General features: G+C 47.3%; 3 protein-coding genes across 6 annotated transcripts; all 3 read left to right on the top strand.

The window, feature by feature from the left end:
• The first annotated feature begins 111 nt into the window (after window positions 1–111).
• cyb5r1 (cytochrome b5 reductase 1) lies at window positions 112–6570 on the top strand. The gene is made up of 9 exons (XM_072666233.1): window positions 112–330; window positions 873–1019; window positions 1163–1235; window positions 2832–2938; window positions 3073–3202; window positions 3303–3386; window positions 4727–4812; window positions 4918–5017; window positions 5616–6570. The coding sequence occupies exons 1-9, from the start codon at window positions 316–318 to the stop codon at window positions 5786–5788; spliced, it is 915 nt and encodes a 304-aa protein (XP_072522334.1). The 5' UTR covers window positions 112–315; the 3' UTR covers window positions 5789–6570.
• A 755-nt stretch (window positions 6571–7325) lies between these two features.
• On the top strand, window positions 7326–13438 carry adipor1a (adiponectin receptor 1a). 4 transcript variants are annotated; one of them, XM_072666237.1, is made up of 8 exons: window positions 7326–7499; window positions 9124–9326; window positions 9406–9522; window positions 9600–9771; window positions 10393–10579; window positions 10684–10871; window positions 11774–11967; window positions 12080–13438. In XM_072666237.1, exons 2-8 carry the CDS (start codon window positions 9192–9194, stop codon window positions 12206–12208), a joined length of 1122 nt encoding a protein of 373 aa, XP_072522338.1. In that variant the 5' UTR covers window positions 7326–7499; window positions 9124–9191; the 3' UTR covers window positions 12209–13438. The 4 variants fall into 4 exon arrangements, with proteins under 4 accessions (XP_072522338.1, XP_072522336.1, XP_072522339.1 ...); XM_072666235.1 differs by lacking the exon at window positions 7326–7499 and adding an exon at window positions 7509–7787; XM_072666238.1 differs by lacking the exon at window positions 7326–7499 and adding an exon at window positions 7509–7787 and having other exon boundaries at window positions 9409–9522.
• Window positions 13439–14107: 669 nt separating this feature from the next.
• rabif (RAB interacting factor) lies at window positions 14108–16113 on the top strand. The gene is made up of 3 exons (XM_072666101.1): window positions 14108–14285; window positions 14635–14797; window positions 15417–16113. The coding sequence occupies exons 2-3, from the start codon at window positions 14651–14653 to the stop codon at window positions 15663–15665; spliced, it is 396 nt and encodes a 131-aa protein (XP_072522202.1). The 5' UTR covers window positions 14108–14285; window positions 14635–14650; the 3' UTR covers window positions 15666–16113.
• The last annotated feature ends 1294 nt before the right edge of the window (window positions 16114–17407 follow it).

Consider the following 17407-nt stretch of genomic DNA (forward strand, 5'->3'; position numbering starts at 1 on the left):
GCGGAACATAAACAGCCCGCTGTGTGATCATGCGGATCGGACTCATTCCGGGGAAACGGCCGGTGGGGTCTGCGCATATTCTACGCAGACATGCTGAACTACAAACACAGCGTTTGGCTCGTAGAGCAGTAGGAGCGCCAGTCCAGACAGTGGAGCAGACCAGGAGACAGAGGAGGAGACCAGGAGACTGAGGAGGAGATCAGGAGACCGAGGAGGAGATCAGGACACTGAGGAGGAGATCAGGACACTGAGGAGGAGATCAGGAGACAGAGGAGGGACAGGGGCTGGTTTTGCTGGTTGTTCAGATTATCCGTCATGACCTTCCCCATGGTAAGTGAACTGTGAGGCTGCTAGACCAGCTAGAACACATCAATTAGCCAAAATACCAATTTAAGCTTTTAAGACTGAAGCTGGAGTTAAAAGTATTTTAGAACTGTAATTAAACTGTAATAATGTCATAAAATGTAATTCTCACTGTTTGATATAAAATCTGTTTAAGAGCATCTGAGGTTTTCCAGTGTTGGTGGAGTTTATTAAATGTTGAGCAGGGAGGGGGGGGGAAGAGGAGGGGGGGGGAGGGGGGCAGGGAGGGGGGGAGGGCAGGGCAGGGCGGATACTGGGGCTCAGCTCAGTGTTTCCCCTCCCAGAGATTTGGCCTTTGCTGGGATTTTCCGCTCCAGCTTAAACGCCGCAGCAGGGCAGAGACTGCAGTCAGTGATGCAGCATTTCAGCTGGAGCTTCTCCTGGATGCAGAAACTTCAGGAGGTCAATGGTTTCTGTGTTGGGTTTGGATCATCTCCATGAGTGAGACTGATGTTAAAGCTACTGATAATGATGATGATGATAATGATGATGATGCTCTCTGTTTGCAGAGCACCACTGTGGCAGTGACCGCTGGGGTGCTGGTGGTCTCCACTGTGGTCTTTGTGGGGTACTTTTACCTTGGCAAGAAGAAGAAGCCCCTGGTTACCTTGGTTGATCCTTCGGAGAAATACAAGCTGAGACTGATAGATAAGGAGGTACTCCACCGTTTCCAGCTCTCCCTGCTGATCCACCACGCTCCCCACAGCCCCCTTTTCAGGAAGACAGGACTGTAGTCCTGTAGACACGTTTCAGGATGTTTGTGTTTCTAAGCCTGGTGTTTCCTCCCGTTCTGTCTCAGGTTCTCAGCCACGACACGCGCAAGTTTCGCTTCGCCCTGCCGAGCCCTGAGCACATCCTAGGCCTGCCTGTAGGTGAGTCTCAGCCGCTGCTCCTCACACCTGCTCCCCTCACCCTGCAGGCACAGGTGTGTCCTGGTAGCTCTGCACAGTGTGGTCTTAGGCTGGCGCTGACGCTGTGCTGACGGTACAAGCAGTGATCAATTCTGATTAAATCGCGTCTCTGTTTCTTTTTATGGAATAAAAGCAGTAGTTGAAAGCAGCAGTTTTGGTTATGACAGTATATTTTACACTTCAGGATGGAGGTGCACCAAGAGACAGCACAGAGTGATCAGAGACGAGCGTCTGAGTGTGTGTTAATGTACTGAGGTGTGTTTCCTGCATCCATATGAGTCTGAGTTCAGTTTGTTGTTATTTAGGTTTTATTTCATTGACAGCTGCTCAACCCTGTGACAAGATAAGGCCCAGAAATCACAGAGCCTAGAAAAAGCCCGTTACTGAGTAGGTCGAACAGAACCTGCCTGTTTGGAGTCAGGATGGGTCCGTGCCCAAAAGCAGCGAAGCCTGTGAGGTCAGTGTAGACGGCCGCAGTGATGGGACCCGGCCCCCTGTTCCACTGTTAAACTCCAGAATGTTCTATTCCCTTCAGAGAGACCCCACCCCACTGCAGGCTGGATAAAATGTCCATTACTGGCACCTGTTGAACACCAGAGGGCGCTCTACTGAAACTGGCTTAAAATAGTGGACTGAGCCGTTAAAGCAGGGCTGGTTCGGATCCCTGGTTGTGAGAGTGACTCTCGCAGGTTCGGATCCCGGGTTGTGAGAGTGACTCTTGCTGGTTCGGATCCCTGGTTGTGAGAGTGACTCTTGCTGGTTCGGATCCCTGGTTGTGAGAGTGACTCTCGCTGGTTCGGATCCCTGGTTGTGAGAGTGACTCTCGCCGGTTCGGATCCCTGGTTGTGAGAGTGACTCTCGCAGGTTCGGATCCCGGGTTGTGAGAGTGACTCTCGCCAGTTCGGATCCCTGGTTGTGAGAGTGACTCTCGCCGGTTCGGATCCCTGGTTGTGAGAGTGACTCTTGCTGGTTCGGATCCCTGGTTGTGAGAGTGACTCTCGCCGGTTCGGATCCCTGGTTGTGAGAGTGACTCTCGCCGGTTCGGATCCCTGGTTGTGAGAGTGACTCTCGCCGGTTCGGATCCCTGGTTGTGAGAGTGACTCTCGCCGGTTCGGATCCCGGGTTGTGAGAGTGACTCTCGCAGGTTCGGATCCCGGGTTGTGAGAGTGACTCTCGCAGGTTCGGATCCCGGGTTGTGAGAGTGACTCTCGCAGGTTCGGATCCCGGGTTGTGAGAGTGACTCTCGCAGGTTCGGATCCCGGGTTGTGAGAGTGACTCTCGCAGGTTCGGATCCCGGGTTGTGAGAGTGACTCTCGCAGGTTCGGATCCCGGGTTGTGAGAGTGACTCTCGCAGGTTCGGATCCCGGGTTGTGAAAGTGACTCTCGCAGGTTCGGATCCCGGGTTGTGAGAGTGACTCTCGCCGGTTCGGATCCCTGGTTGTGAGAGTGACTCTCGCAGGTTTGGATCCCTGGTTGTGAGAGTGACTCTCGCCGGTTTGTGAGCAGGCTGTGAGTTTCTGTAGGTCTGGCATGACGTACTTCTCTTGCGTCTCAAAGGAAAACACGTCTACCTGTCTGCTCGGATCGATGGCAGTCTGATCGTGCGTCCGTACACTCCGGTCTCCAGCGATGAAGACAGGGGAGTTGTCGATCTGGTTGTGAAGGTAATCTTTCACTGACTGTTCCTCACTCATCACATCATGCTCAGACGTCCTCAGCACTGCGTGAACTGCGCTCTTCAGCTGAGACGTGGCGTTTCCTTAGCCGTGGGACGTGATTGGTGTGCACTGATTTGCAGATTTACTTCAAGAACGTCAACCCCAAGTTCCCCGAAGGAGGAAAGATGTCTCAGTACCTGGAGAGCTTGAAGCTTGGAGATGTGGTTGACTTCAGAGGTCCAGGAGGCTTGCTGGAGTACAGGGGTCATGGTAAGTCCTGGATCTGCTCTGCTGTTCTGACCTGGATCAGTGATCGGCTGAATGCAAAATCTGAGGAGTCTCCCCTTATACCTATGTTCCTCTTCCACAGGGCAGTTTGCTGTACAGGCTGATAAGAAGTCCGAACCCGAGATGAAGAAGGCCACTTCTCTGGGTCTCATTGCTGGTGGGACAGGTACAGTCAGTGTGGCCTTGTCAGAATAAGCGTCTGGTGGGTTCTCCGATTTGACCATATTACACCATTATTGCCTTTAGGGGTCGTAGAGAGTAGAGTGTGTGTGTTGTGTTTTAACCTGTTGGGTTCCAGTGACACACATTTCCAGATTTAGTGTGTTAATAAACTTTCTGTTTAGTTTTTTGACTCTAAGGTTAAGATTTAACTAGATAAACTTTATTGATACTACTGCTAATTATAACAATATTAATAAGTATATGTAATAATTAGTTTAAAAAAAGGCTAAAAGTGAAAGTATACAAGACGAAATACAGTGAGTCATATTTGGGTTGTACAGGTAAACAGGACTTTTGGGCTTATTGGAAAATTAGTTTGATAATTCCATTTTTTTCAAGATTGAATGAATACAGTGATTATATTAATCCTGAGATGAGACAGACGGGCTTTAGAGAGTTTATCTACATGCAGCTCTGTTTTCTCAGCTTTTCAGCCACTAAGGTGATTTCACTCGTAGTCTAGCAGCTGCGTTCAGTACCACGTTTACAGAGATGTTCTGTCAGTACTGACGGGTCTCAAATCCAGCCTGAATAAATATTGGAAACCTCATCTCTACTGAAATTGAATTAGCCGTGCTGTGTAAAGTTGGGCTGATTCTGCTTCAGGTTTAGAGCTCTCTGTCTGCAAGCATTAGCCTAGCCTCACTCCTGTAGCCTGTAGTAGGTGATCCAACACAGTGTCTGGAGGGTAAAGCACATCAACCCACCCAAGGTAAATATTTACCCCCATGTGTCCATCATTAGTTTGTCTCACAGCTTACTCTTATACACGCACAGAGCACTTTATTAGGAACACCTGTTTATTCATGCAAATTTGTTATTCATGCTGTCTAATCAGCCAGTCGTGTGGCAGCAATTCAGTGTAAAAAAACATGGGCCAGCAAAAGAGCTCAGTGACTCATGGCAGGATTGTGCTGGTTGACTAACTGCTCATCTGGGGTTTTCAGCACAGCAGTCCCAGAGCTTCATAAGCATGCTTCCAGTCACCAGACCTGAATTCAGAAGCACATCTTTGGAGATTTGGTAGAACTGGAGATTTGCAGGAGGAGTTGCATGGTGCAGTCATGTCAACAGGGACCCGAATCTCAAAGAAATATTTCCAACATCTTGTGGAATCCATTACAAGAAGAATCAGGATTGATTTCAGAGAGCAGAGGAAGCTCCTACCCAGTGTTAGTGTAGTGTTCCTAATAAACTGCTGAGTGTATGTTTGATTTTGTAGTTCCTGTCAAGTAAATTTAGAGCTGAGTGCCTTCTGTGTGTCCTCCTTCTCTGCTTGTGTAGGCATCACCCCGATGCTGCAGCTGATTCGAGACATTATGAAGAACCCCAGTGACGGCACCACCTGCAGCCTGCTGTTTGCCAACCAGGTGTGGAGCTCACTGTTGGTTCAGCTCACGCTGGCTTTAGAGTAGCCGTCTTTAGTGCTGATCAAACACCTGTAAACTGTGTGTCTAATTACTTCTAACTAACAGACTGAGAAGGACATCCTGCTGAGAGACGAGCTTGAGGAGATCCAGGCCAGACACCCGAATAAGTTTAAGTTGTGGTTTACTGTGGACCGAGCCCCAACAGGTACCTTTTATCTCTACTGTGCCACTAAAGGGACCGTTTACACCATGTCCTGTTCCCTCACACGCTGAGCCAAGACCTGTGAAGATAAAGTAATGGAAGTGTGTGTGTGTGTGTGTGTGTGTGTGTGTGTGTGTGAGATATTGATTTCTGTTGTATAATATTTTAGTGTTCCCTTTCTTTAAGTAAGACCCAAACATACCTCACACACCTCACTGAAAATGGCCACTACAGAACTGGAGCTAAAAATGCAGATAACATATTTATATATTTAATATTTCTATTCATATTTGAGGTTTATTTTTAGATAAACAGCAGATTACTGATCAATTCTCAGACCTAAACTCCCAGACCTGAATTTCTCGCTCCTGCAACTTTAACTTTTAGAACTTTTAATAAAACACTAAGTTTACAGATATTTAAAGCAGATCCATTATTAGACTCTCTCTCTTTCCCTCGAGTAACGGGAGGATCTTGTGTTGAGTAAATTCAGCAGGGTGGATCTGGTTTCCTCCAGCATCATGGTTTGTGTAATTAAATCTTCTATCTGTGAAGAGGTCGTTGGCTCTGATGTGTGTGTCTGTGTGTGTCCTGTCTGCAGACTGGGAGTACAGCGAGGGCTTCATCAACGCGAGCATGATCCAGGAGCACCTCCCACCGCCGAGCGAGGACTGTATGATCCTCATGTGTGGCCCGCCTCCCATGATCCAGTTCGCCTGCAACCCCAATCTGGACAAGCTGGGCTATAGGCAGAGTCAGCGCTTTGCCTATTAGCTTCTCCTCCTAAACGGAAGAGACCAAACCTGGGTTCCTGATTGGGTTTAGATTGAGTGAAACCGACCCAGAGCTGACAGCACTTCATCACACCACCAAAGCCTCCGCAGACGCACAGGTCTCTCCTCAGACTGAGCAGATCTGCCCTAGAAAGCATCACAGACATGGTCCTAATCCTAATCCTAATCCAGGACTACACTCAAATGCTTTGTGAGCACCAGCTCTGATACTTCAGCGTGAAAACGCTCACTGTTGATCAGCTTGATATGAAACTATTCCAAGTGCCGCCCTGTCGAGAGGGAGATAGAGAGAGAGAGATGGAGATAGAGAGAGAGAGAGAGAGATGGAGATAGAGAGAGAGAGAGAGAGAGAGATGGAGATAGAGAGAGAGAGAGAGAGATGGAGATAGAGAGATAGAGAGATAGAGAGAGAGATGGAGATAGAGAGAGAGAGGGAGAGAGAGGGAGAGCAGTGTGTGACAGTGTAGAGTTAGTTTTTGGTTTTTCGCTCAGCCGTTATTTTTTGCTAAATGAGTATTTACCTTCTGGAAGTTACAATATTAAAGCTGATATTCTCCAAAATGTTGATGTGCACTCGTTGCGGGTCGCTGAAGCACCCAGTCCAGCTGGATCTCTGTGTCCACACTGACTTCACTACTGTGTGAGGTTTCAGGGGAAGGGGAAAGCAGCAGTCTCTCTCTGTGTTTCGCAGTGTTGAATGTAATGTGCTTTTTGGGGAAATCTAGAATATTTTCTGAAGATTAAAGAGCTTCTTCCAGTGCATCAGGTTTCCTGTTTTTCTTGTAAACATGAAGCTGAGCTGATCTGAACAAAGGCAGTCAGAGAGCACATGATGTGAGCGAGCAGGAGGGATGTGAGAGATTCGGTATTCCTCATGTCTGAGCTTGCTGCTCCGTTGGGGAGGATTAGGGATTACTGCAGATTGCAGACTTGTAGCATTGGGATGGGGGAGAGGAGCGCTCCCGTCTTGAAAGACACTAAATTAAAAGGTAAAGCTCATAACCACGTGTTTGGCAAATGTGACCCACCGACTCACCAGCAGTACCATCTGTGTTTCCTCATGATATTTTCCTCTTGTCTGAAAAGCAGATCAGCATGTGCGTAAGAACCTTTTATCTGAATAACAACCACAGTATTCTTATACACATACACACTGTCTCTGAGTGACAGGACTTTCTAGTAAATGTAGAAAATTGGTGTATTTTACTGCAGGACATCACACACATTACAGATACTGCCCCCCGGTACTGCAGGGATATCACTGGGGTGTGATATACAGAGCCGTCCCCAATCATTACATTAATACAGAAATAAGGAATGCCTGGGAATCTGAAACAGAGCCTTAAACAGAGCCCCTACAGCATCAAGGTCCCAATGTCATATTTAGACACTTAAACATTGCTTTAATTTAATAATCAATCAATAATCATTCTCCCAGCTGAATGAAGGTTCCTCTCAGATTGGGGAGGGCTGTTAAATTGAGGAATGGTTTAAATGTTAGTCTGGTTCCTGTCCTGTGCTTTAGAGGACACAGTGGGGTGGACAGTAGCCTCTGCAGGGCTCCTGGAGCAGACAGGGTTAAAGTTCTGACCCAGTGGAGAGTATTTGTTACGGGTTCGGAGGTACAGATCGACTCCAGTGGAAATTCACCCTGATGACGTCATTTCCACACCTCACACAAGCTGGTTTAGGTACTGAGAACAGAGAAATATCAGGTATCAGAACCTGCTCCTCGCTGTGATCAGTGCCCTGTATCTGCTGGACCGGCTCCTACAGCAGAACCGGGTCGGGTTTCCAGCAGATGGAGCTGCTCCGTCCGTTGTTTCCAGTAGCAGGGGGCTGAGGGCTGGGGAGGAGGAGGGCTGGGGCTGGGGGCTGGTGTTAGCAGTAGCTTCAGCGGCTCTCTGTTGTTCTCCGTCCGGCTTGTTTTTGTGAGAACCGGAAGCACCGTTTTCTCGCACCGCTGCGTTGGACGCTAGGTAAGTGACCGCCACCGCCTGCAGGTCGGCCCGCTACGGTACACAGCGGGGTTCAGTCGGCTGATGGTGGCCGATAGTGTTCGGGGGGTTGGCGGTGCGGTCGGGTTCTAGGTGGCTGGCGCTAGCAGCGGCAGGGCTGCCCGGCTCGGTTAGCACTAGCCTTAGAGCTAAAGGAGCTCCCGGCCAGCCGGCGGTGCTTACAAAGCCCAGAGAACCGCACTGTTCTCCCCCCGAGAACCGCACTGTTCTCCCCCCGAGAACCGCGCTGTTCTCCCCCCGAGAACCGCGCTGTTCTCCCCCCGAGAACCGCGCTGTTCTCCCCCCGAGAACCGCGCTGTTCTCCCCCCGAGAACCGCGCTGTTCTCCCCCCGAGAACCGCGCTGTTCTCCCCCTGCGAGCCGCAGAAACGGCTGCTAGCTAGAGCCAGGTTTATAATCGGGTACTGTTCACAGAGTGGGCAGCTTTCTAACAGCCTGGCTTTAGCTAGAACCAGCTGCGGGAGGTTCTCACTGGGCTCCCTGTAGCTACACCTGAGGTGAGAGATCGTGGGAACCTGATGGACCAGGCAGAGCTGATTAGTGCGGCTGTACTGGACGATGCTGTTCACTGACCGGTCCACCAGCATCAGCAGATACACCATCTGTCCAAATGTTTGTGGACACCCTTTCTAATGAATGCATTCAGCTACTTCAATCTGCACCCATTGCTGACACAGATGTGCAACTGCACACACAGCTTGTCTAGTTCCTGTAGAGAAGAAGTACTGCCAATAGAATAGGACTCTCTGGAGCAGATCAACATCATGACCCTATTGGCTCCATGCTGCCTAATAATGCCAGGCGTGGGCTAGAGGGGTATAAAGCCCCCCAGCATTGAGGAGCTGTGGAGCAGTGGAGGAACTGTGTTCTCTAGAATGATGGTGGAGGAGCTCCATCCAGTACTTTTGGGATGAGGTGGGGTGGTAATCACAATCATCCTACATCCTGACCTCACTTATTCTTGCCCGTGTCGCAGAATGCAATCAAATCCTCATAGCAATGCTCCTCCAAAATCTAGTGGAAAACAACCTTGATTTCAGAAATAATAAATGAGCAGGTGTCCCAATACTTTTGTCCAAATAGTGTAGCTACGTACATGCAACAAAATCATCTTCAGACTTCAGGGACTAAAACCCAGAAGGAGACCAGAAGTGAGTTGCAGATCTGGTCCTGCGCATGTGTTAAACAGTGGCCTGTCTGTCTCTGGTAGTGAACACAGCTTTAGATGGAAATTGTGTGTGTGTGTGTGTGTGTGTGTGTGTGTGTGTGTGTGTGTGTGTGTGTGTGTGTGTTCTCAGCAGTGATCCAGAGTGTCAGGCTTCAGTGAGAGACCACAGTCCTGGACGGGTCTCAGGGCAGTCTACTTATGTCAGGCCGAAACGGGTCTGCCAGCGATGCAGACTGCCGAGTCTCAGAGGAATGCCACGTCCCGGCTGACGTTGAGCTAATGGAGCTGGGACCCCTGTTGGAGGAGCCAGGGGCCTTGCCGGCTAACACCCAGGTGAGCAGCCTTCTCCGTGTCTGTATGGACAAACAATATCAGAATTTGTTCGTCATGGGTCTAAACCGATTGGCATCAGCAGGGAGCCGGCGGTCTCGCAGTTGAGGAAGATGATGACGACGAAGTGGGCGAGGTTCTCACTCTTCCCCTGCAGGCTCATCATGCTATGGAAAAGATGGAAGAGTTTGTTCATAAGGTAAAACTTCAGGTCTTCAAATTAAACTGGAGGAATCTCTCATTTAGGCACCATAACATTTTTCTGTCCTTCCGCAGGTTTGGGAGGGCCGCTGGAGGGTCATTCCCTTTCACGTTTTACCAGAGTGGCTTAAGGACAATGACTACCTCCTGCATGGACATCGGCCGCCCATGCCCTCCTTCCGTGCCTGCTTTGGGAGCATCTTCAGAATCCACACAGAGACGGGGAATATCTGGACCCATTTGCTCGGTGGGTTGGGGTTACAGTTCCTGGCAGAGAGAATAGCTGCTGCTCTTGTGAAGCTCATGCATATATTCATTGCTCTGGGTTAGAAACTGCTCCAGTTACAGGGATGGTGAACAAGACCTCGAGTATACCTGGAGGACACTGCTCCCAAAAAGGCTGTTGCACAAACTGAAAATGAGTGGCATTCCTTTACCAGTATTCCAGTGTAGATATGCAGACATTTATAATTAATTATTAGTTATTATAATTTTTATATTGATAATCCAGTTGAATCTGCTGATGTTTTTTTTTAAGGCCAGGGAAATGGACCAAACCATGCAAACCATGTGTTGCCTTTCAAAGAATAATAATAAATATACTGTTTAATAAAATAATAAAAAAGGTCATGTTCAAAATGCCACATTTGGAGAATTTGAAATATGAATACACAGTTTAATAAAGGGGCTACAAAGGATTTTTAGGATGATAAGGATGATACCATACTTAAAGGAAGAACCATACTTAAAGAACTGTAGTTGTGAAAGCTCTGAGTGTGAATAACCCTAAATTGTTTAAAGCAACTTTTATTAAACCTTTTTTAAAGAGCCCTCTGTAGAACCCTTCTCTGTGTGCTTGTTCTCACAGGGCTGATCTTGTTCCTGTTCCTGGGCACGCTCACCATGCTGAGACCAAACATGTACTTCATGGCCCCCCTGCAGGAGAAGGTGGTGTTCGGGATGTTCTTCCTGGGAGCAGTGCTCTGCCTCAGCTTTTCCTGGCTTTTTCACACTGTCTACTGCCACTCAGAGAAAGTGTCCCGCACCTTCTCCAAGTATGCTGCCATCTCGTAACCTGTAACGCACTGCCATTAGAATACGGCTTCGTGTGACTAACTCCCATCTCTCCTTCTGTTCTCTGACCGTCCTGCTTTCTCAGGCTAGACTACTCTGGCATTGCTCTGCTGATCATGGGCTCATTTGTGCCCTGGCTCTACTACTCGTTCTACTGCTCCCCACAGCCCCGCCTCATCTACCTCACAATTGTCTGTGTGCTGGGCATTGCTGCCATCGTTGTGGCCCAGTGGGATCGCTTTTCTACACCTCGACACAGACCCACGCGAGCAGGTACGTTCCACTAGGTTCAGGAATCAAATCCTAACCTGCATTCAGGAGTTCAATAGTTGAGCAAATAAACAATAAACAAGATTAGCATCTGAATAACGTGTGACGCAGTGAAAAGTGAATGTTGTAATACAGTGGGGATGGAAGTCTTCTGCTCTCCTCCTCCTGTTTTCTGTCCCAGACATTAAAGTGGAGATGATGCTCATTACAGCCCAGAAAACATAACATCATTTTTTTAATATAGAGTTATGTCCGGTGATTTGAACTGCAGTGAAGTGAATAACCTGTAGAAAGACCCAGGTGACGCCCAACAGTGGGTTTTGTGGTTATTCATTCATTCATTCATTCATTCATTTATGGCATTTATCTGACGCTCTTATCCAGAGCGACTTACATGGTTACTCGTATTACAGAGGAGGTCAGTGCAGTGTTAGGAGTCTTGCCCAAGGACTCTTATTGGCGTAGCGCTGCACAGTCACCCAGACTGGGAATCGAACCCCAGTCTCCCACATGGTGTGGTAGCTCACTGGCAGGTAGTGGTGTTATCTGTTGCGCCACACCAACCATTAATTTATATTTATAATTTATATTTACCAACCGTTAATTTATATTTAAATCTTCACTGTTATGTTAGTACGTGATCAGATGTTCTGCTGCTGTCTTGTGTTTGCAGCTGCTGTAACTAAGGTTTAATCCATTAGCAGTTCTGCAGCACGCTCTTATAAACGGAGATGTTCGGGAACAGTGAGATTTTCTGAGGGTCAGATAGAAGTGAAATTACTCGTCCATGCGTCCATTATTGGGGGGTTCGTTAGTGGAGTTGTTAGTCTGAGCTGTAATAGCTCTGATTATATTTGATGGTTTTTGTTTTTTTAATAAGCTGAATATATCTTGTCCTTTTACAGGAGTGTTCATGGGCCTAGGGCTGAGTGGTATAGTACCCACCATGCACTTCACAATTGAGGAAGGCTTTGTCAAAGCCACTACAGTGGGGCAGATGGGCTGGTTCTACTTAATGGGTGCCATGTACATCACAGGCGCCGGGTTGTATGCTGCTAGAATCCCCGAGCGCTATTTCCCCGGCAAGTGTGACATCTGGGTGAGTCTCTCTGGCAACCTGAAGTTGTCACCAGTAGGGTGATCTTTACCAGGGTAGTAATATCGATGCTGCACACGTGTTCTTCTCACACTCGTCTTTCTTTTCTGCTCAGTTTCATTCCCACCAGATATTCCATGTGCTCGTGGTGGCAGCTGCTTTTATCCATTTCTACGGGGTGTCCAACCTGCAGGAGTTCCGCTATGGGCTGGAGGGGGGCTGCACTGATGATACCCTCCTCTGAGACTTTTGACCCCACCGGCATCCCCTCTAAAAAGTTGGAAAACAAGGTCTCTCGTGCCCCCTCTATTTCTTCTCCCGTTACCAGATTCACAGAATCCAGCAGTGGGTGTCTTGGAGGAAAGAATGCTGGCGTGCCGATACAAAGCCTCTCTTCAAGTCCAGGCTGTGTGTGGCTCTTTACCAGGGTGTTTTAGAGTAAAGTGCATAAAGTTGAATAAGTGTTTCATGGAGGAAATGTTACCCTGACACAAAACACTGAATGCAATATTTGTGGTTTTACAATCCTAATGCACTTTCAACCAAGCTGTAGAGCAGCTCTCCCTCTCTCCCTCCCTCTCCCTCCCTCTCCCTCTCTCTCTCCCTCTCTCTCTCCCTCTCTCTCTCTCTCCCCCTCCCTCCCTCCCTCTCCCTCCCTCTCTCTCTCTCCCTCTCTCTCCCTCCATACTAAAAATGCGGTTCTCTTTCTTTCAGTAGAATTACGTTCTCCTGACACCATTAGATGCACACTCCTTATATTGCCCAGTTTTTATTACTAGGATCAAGTCTGTGTGTTTCCTCGAATCATACAGGAAAGCGCACAATGGGCAAGTAGGGGGACATGGGGCAATCGGTCAGGTTTACTCGCCTGGCCCTCTTTTCCTTTTTCACTACCAAGTCAAATGGAAAGGAACTTTCATAGAAATGTTACTGCACCTTACAGGATCATATTGAGAATTAAGATATAAGCTCCTGCATGGGAACGTCCGTGCAGTCTGTAAAGTATAAACTTTTAGAGTTCCTGTGCCTTAGGCCAGTGGAAATAGTTTTAAGTAGATTGGCCAAAACTGCAGTCTGGTAATCTTTGTTAGTCTCAAATATTAGCAAGACATTTTCTTTCATTCCTAATCACCTTCAATCAAGGTTTCAGCCTTCATCTAGGGCTCTTCTCGAACTGCTGTTTATTTAAACTAGTATTTGATCCTTTTTAAATAAGCTGGCTGTGGCTTTATTAAAGACTAAACAATTCATGTGTTCATTTGTTGTGTTCTTTGTAGATGTGATAAAACCATACATTTCACAAATGTAAGATGTTAAAATAAATATTTATGAATGGTCTGCAGTTTTTCTTCTCATTTTCTGTTTTAATGTTTTAATTAGATTGTGTTGTGTTTATTAATGAGCAATAGGTGATTATCTGTGGTGGAAATGATGTTCTGGTGATATCACGGAATAAACATTTCATAGATAAAAACGTTTTGCGATCCATTTGTGAAAGAAGAATGAAACAAACATCAGAACTAGCGTCTCTCTCCTGGGCACATATTTACAGTATCATGACCTAGGATCTGTCCTTATCCCTCCATGCCATTTTATTCTAATCTCTGTAAAAGACACAAACTGCTCCTATAGCGGTGTTTATAATCTGAGATACAGGTTTTGAGCTGGGCTCAAGACCAGGTCGGATTCAAGCCAAGGTCAAGTCTGATTTTTTTTTTTTTCTTTTCATTTTTTTAAATAAATAAGCTGGTTGAGATGTAAACACCGTCAGTAAGAGAGCTTGGATTGTTCACAGCAATGGTTACAGGAACTAGATGTTTAAGATGTTGTAAGCCAGTAAAACCTAAAACCAGGGAGGTGTTTATTATACAGCAGATTTTTGGTCATTAATTTAGTTATGAAATGTTTAATTTACCTATTAATGGTAAAAAGGTAAAAGTAGAGATTAAACATTATTGTATCATTTTAGGTTGAGACTATGAGATCATTTATTGGGGTCACAAAGTAAGATATGATATCATGGCCTTAATAAAGGATTTGTGTTTTATGATTTATTATATATATATAGTTCATATAATAACTGTATGAAGGGGAACGCTATCTTCTGTGTTCTGTTTCCAGCCGGTCTGATTTGGCGCGCTCAGTGTTCGTCCCTCACTGTTCAGGAACGCTAGCTGGCTAAATAATGATGATCCGGAGCGTTTAGGAGTTTAACTCACTCAGACCAGTTACACTAACCCAGAGGAGAAACACACACACACACACACACACACACACCTTTCTCCCTCTGCGAGATCACATCTCCATATGGTGTGAGAGAGGTGCGTATTTTCCTCTGCGGGTAGCCTGTTAGCTGTAGCCTGTTAGCTGTAGCCTGTTAGCTGTAGCCTGTTAGCTGTAGCCTGTTAGCTGTAGCCTGTTAGCTGTAGCCGGTTAGCTGTAGCCTGTTAGCTGTAGCCGGTTAGCGGTAGCCTGTTAGCTGTAGCCGGTTAGCGGTAGCCGGTTAGCTGTAGCCGATTAGCTAGCTGTAGCGGGTTAGCTGTAGCGGGTTAGCGGTAGCGGGTTAGGGGTAGCGGGTTAGGGGTAGCGGGTTAGCGGTAGCGGGTTAGCTGCTCAGTGAGGGTCAGCTCTTCATCTGTCCAAACTGACCAGCTGCTTCTCCTCTTCCAGCTCCACCTCCTCCATCATGGACAGCGGTAATCCGAGCAGCGAGGGGTCTGCTGACCAGTCCAGCCTGGTCTCAGAGGAAGGGAAGAATGTGAAGGCGGTGGTGTGTCAGCGCTGCGGCTCGAAGGTGCTCTGCCCGGGCACGGCTGTGCTCGCGGAGAAGGAGGTGAGGTTCTGCCCTGCAGCCGCAGAGACTTATAGCCTTCATTTCCCCGTGATGGGGTTCAACAGTACACATGCACCGTGTGTCCAGATGTTTGTGGACACCCCTTCTGATGAATGCATTCAGCTACTTTTAAGTTGCACCCGTTTCTGATACACACATTTTATGTGTGGGGGATTTTGGAGGAGCATTGCTGTGAGGATTTGATTGCGTTCTGCAACAAGAGCGATACTGAGGATGTTGGATGATGATCACCACCCCACCTCATCATTCCAGACTCCCTAACTCATCCCAAAAGTACTGGATGGAGCTCCACCACCATCATTCCAGAGAACACAGCTCTTCCACTGCTCCACAGCTCAAGTGTCTGTCAGCAATAGATGCGACTTAAAGTAGCTGAATGCATTTATTAAGGAGCATCCACAAACATTTGGACACACTGAGTGTATTCTTATATGCTAGTTTTGACACTGTGTTAAAATCTTTACATCGTTAAGGAGACGCCGGCGCAGCCTCACAGGTTAATTGTTCTAACTTTAAGGCCTGTGAGCTCAGTCCAGCTAACTCACTGCACCTCATGTTCCCCTGTGTTTCTGTGCAAACGTCCGTCATCGCTGACCAGCTGTTTCTGCCTTCAATGCGAAAGAAGAACACCATTACCCAGGCTGATGGAACTTTAGATGGGGACACGTTAACAGCTCACTGGCTCGTAGATGACATGTACACCTTTGAGAACGTGGGCTTCACCAAAGACGTGGGCAAGGTGAAGTATCTTATCTGTGCCGACTGTGAAATCGGACCTATTGGGTGGCACAACCTCGACGACAAGAAGAGTTTCTACGTAGCGCTGGACAGAGTTAACCACCAGTAGACAGGGTGTGAGCATGTGGTTGGGTCAGATTGTGCAGTGTGTGTTAAAATGCCCTTTTAGGTCATAGATTCAAACATCCCTTCCTGATCCTCAGCAGGCGGGGACTGCAGGCTTTCCGTTCCTTTTTTTAGATGCATTTTGTCATCCGTTTCTCCCAAATGCGGTAATGAATTTGTACATTTACCACCCTGAACTGTTACCCTGTGGTCAGAGTCAGGTCATTTGAACTAATACCTGCTCTGATGCTTTTTAACATTCCCAGCTGTATAATGAGCTGTTCATAGCCTTTATGCAGTAGAGATGGCTTATTCAGCAGAACGCTCCTTAATCTCACACATTGTACATTTTTCTATAGTCATACGCAGACTGCTCCTGTTTATGGCTGCAGAGGAAATGAAATTAGAATCATTGTGTAAAAGGTTTGGATTAATAAACTGATTAATACAAATTTCTACTGGATTGGAGATATTTTTACAGTGAGACTGTAAAGCTGAAAGCGTGTTACCCTATGTTCTGTCTGTCTGTCTGTCTGTCTGTCTGTCTGTGAGATGTGAGAAAGGGAAAACCAGTAAGGATGTAGAAAAGATCGGTACCCTTGGATATCATGGTATTCTGTTCTGCAGCACTGTATTCATTCTCAAACACAGTACTGATTAATAATGTAAACTTTTATTTACTATATTTTATTCCTATATTAGTAGGCTTTATACCATTACAGTGGCTCAGCGGTTAGAGCGCCGGGCTGTCGATAACAGGGTTGTGGGTTCGATTCCCGGGCTCGGCAAGCTGCCACTGTTGGGCCCTTGAGCAAGGCCCTTTACCCTCTCTGCTCCCCGGGCGCTGGAGTTGGCTGCCCACCGCTCTGGGTGTGTGTGTGTACTCACTGCCCCTAACACATGTGTGTGTGTGTGTGTGTGTGTGTGTGTGTGTGTGTGTGTTCACTACCAGATGGGTTAAATGCGGAGGACACATTTTACAGTGACAAATACCTGCACCTTTATCCTTTTCACCTTTATTACAGCATTTAATTACAATTTCCTAAATTTCCCAAAATGTGACTAAAGAAACTCTATATATCGAATCATAACCCCTGCTTTGGGATCTGTACCACATCGTCAGGTTCTTGTCTAAACACATGAAGTGTCTTAATGAGGGAGCAGCACGGCTTCTGTACGCCTTGGCTGTGGTTCTGCAAGTCGCTGGAGCTGCACAGGAGCGATGGAACACATTTGGAGCTCAGCAACAGGTGTTCTGATGATCACGATGGTGGTGGAGAAGGCTGTCTAACACGTCCGTCCAAAATAATAATAATAATAATAATAATAATAATAATAATAATATCCTATCATTCTATCATCCTCGAGTCCTGTGACGGGAGCATTGTCATCCAGGGAGAGACGGCCCCCTTCAGGATAATGTGGCATTGATTGGCAGTGACCCTTCCTTCTCAGCCTTCTGGACCATGGAGCTGCTGAAGACTGAAGTACTGCAGAGCTCAGTTCAGAGGGTTAGAAAGAGGAAACGCTGATCTCACCTACCCGAAGGGTTTCGGAGCTCAGAGGGACACCCCTGCTCTGAAAGTGGCCCTAAGCCATGCCAGCACAATGCCCCCACTGTGTAACGGGGCGGGGTGAGGAGCTCGGGCCCGTTTCTCTTGGTGTCACCACACATGTACAATTTGGTGAAGTGTGACTTGTGACCATCCCATCTGTAGACCACTGCCTGGGTCTTTACACCACTGA

The sequence above is a fragment of the Salminus brasiliensis genome, chromosome 21, assembly GCF_030463535.1.
Source record: "Salminus brasiliensis chromosome 21, fSalBra1.hap2, whole genome shotgun sequence".
NCBI lineage: Eukaryota > Metazoa > Chordata > Actinopteri > Characiformes > Bryconidae > Salminus > Salminus brasiliensis.

Bases quoted from the DNA above. Each gene is read 5' to 3' on its own strand.
- rabif (XM_072666101.1), top strand. From the start codon at position 14,651: ATGGACAGCGGTAATCCGAGCAGCGAGGGGTCTGCTGACCAGTCCAGC. The intron at 14,798-15,416 runs GTGAGGTTCTGC...ATCGCTGACCAG, and splicing joins CTGTGCTCGCGGAGAAGGAG to CTGTTTCTGCCTTCAATGCG.
- adipor1a (XM_072666237.1), top strand. From the start codon at position 9,192: ATGTCAGGCCGAAACGGGTCTGCCAGCGATGCAGACTGCCGAGTCTCA. The intron at 9,772-10,392 runs GTGGGTTGGGGT...TTGTTCTCACAG, and splicing joins TATCTGGACCCATTTGCTCG to GGCTGATCTTGTTCCTGTTC. The intron at 10,872-11,773 runs GTACGTTCCACT...GTCCTTTTACAG, and splicing joins ACACAGACCCACGCGAGCAG to GAGTGTTCATGGGCCTAGGG.
- cyb5r1 (XM_072666233.1), top strand. The intron at 1,236-2,831 runs GTGAGTCTCAGC...TGCGTCTCAAAG, and splicing joins CATCCTAGGCCTGCCTGTAG to GAAAACACGTCTACCTGTCT. The intron at 2,939-3,072 runs GTAATCTTTCAC...ACTGATTTGCAG, and splicing joins TTGTCGATCTGGTTGTGAAG to ATTTACTTCAAGAACGTCAA.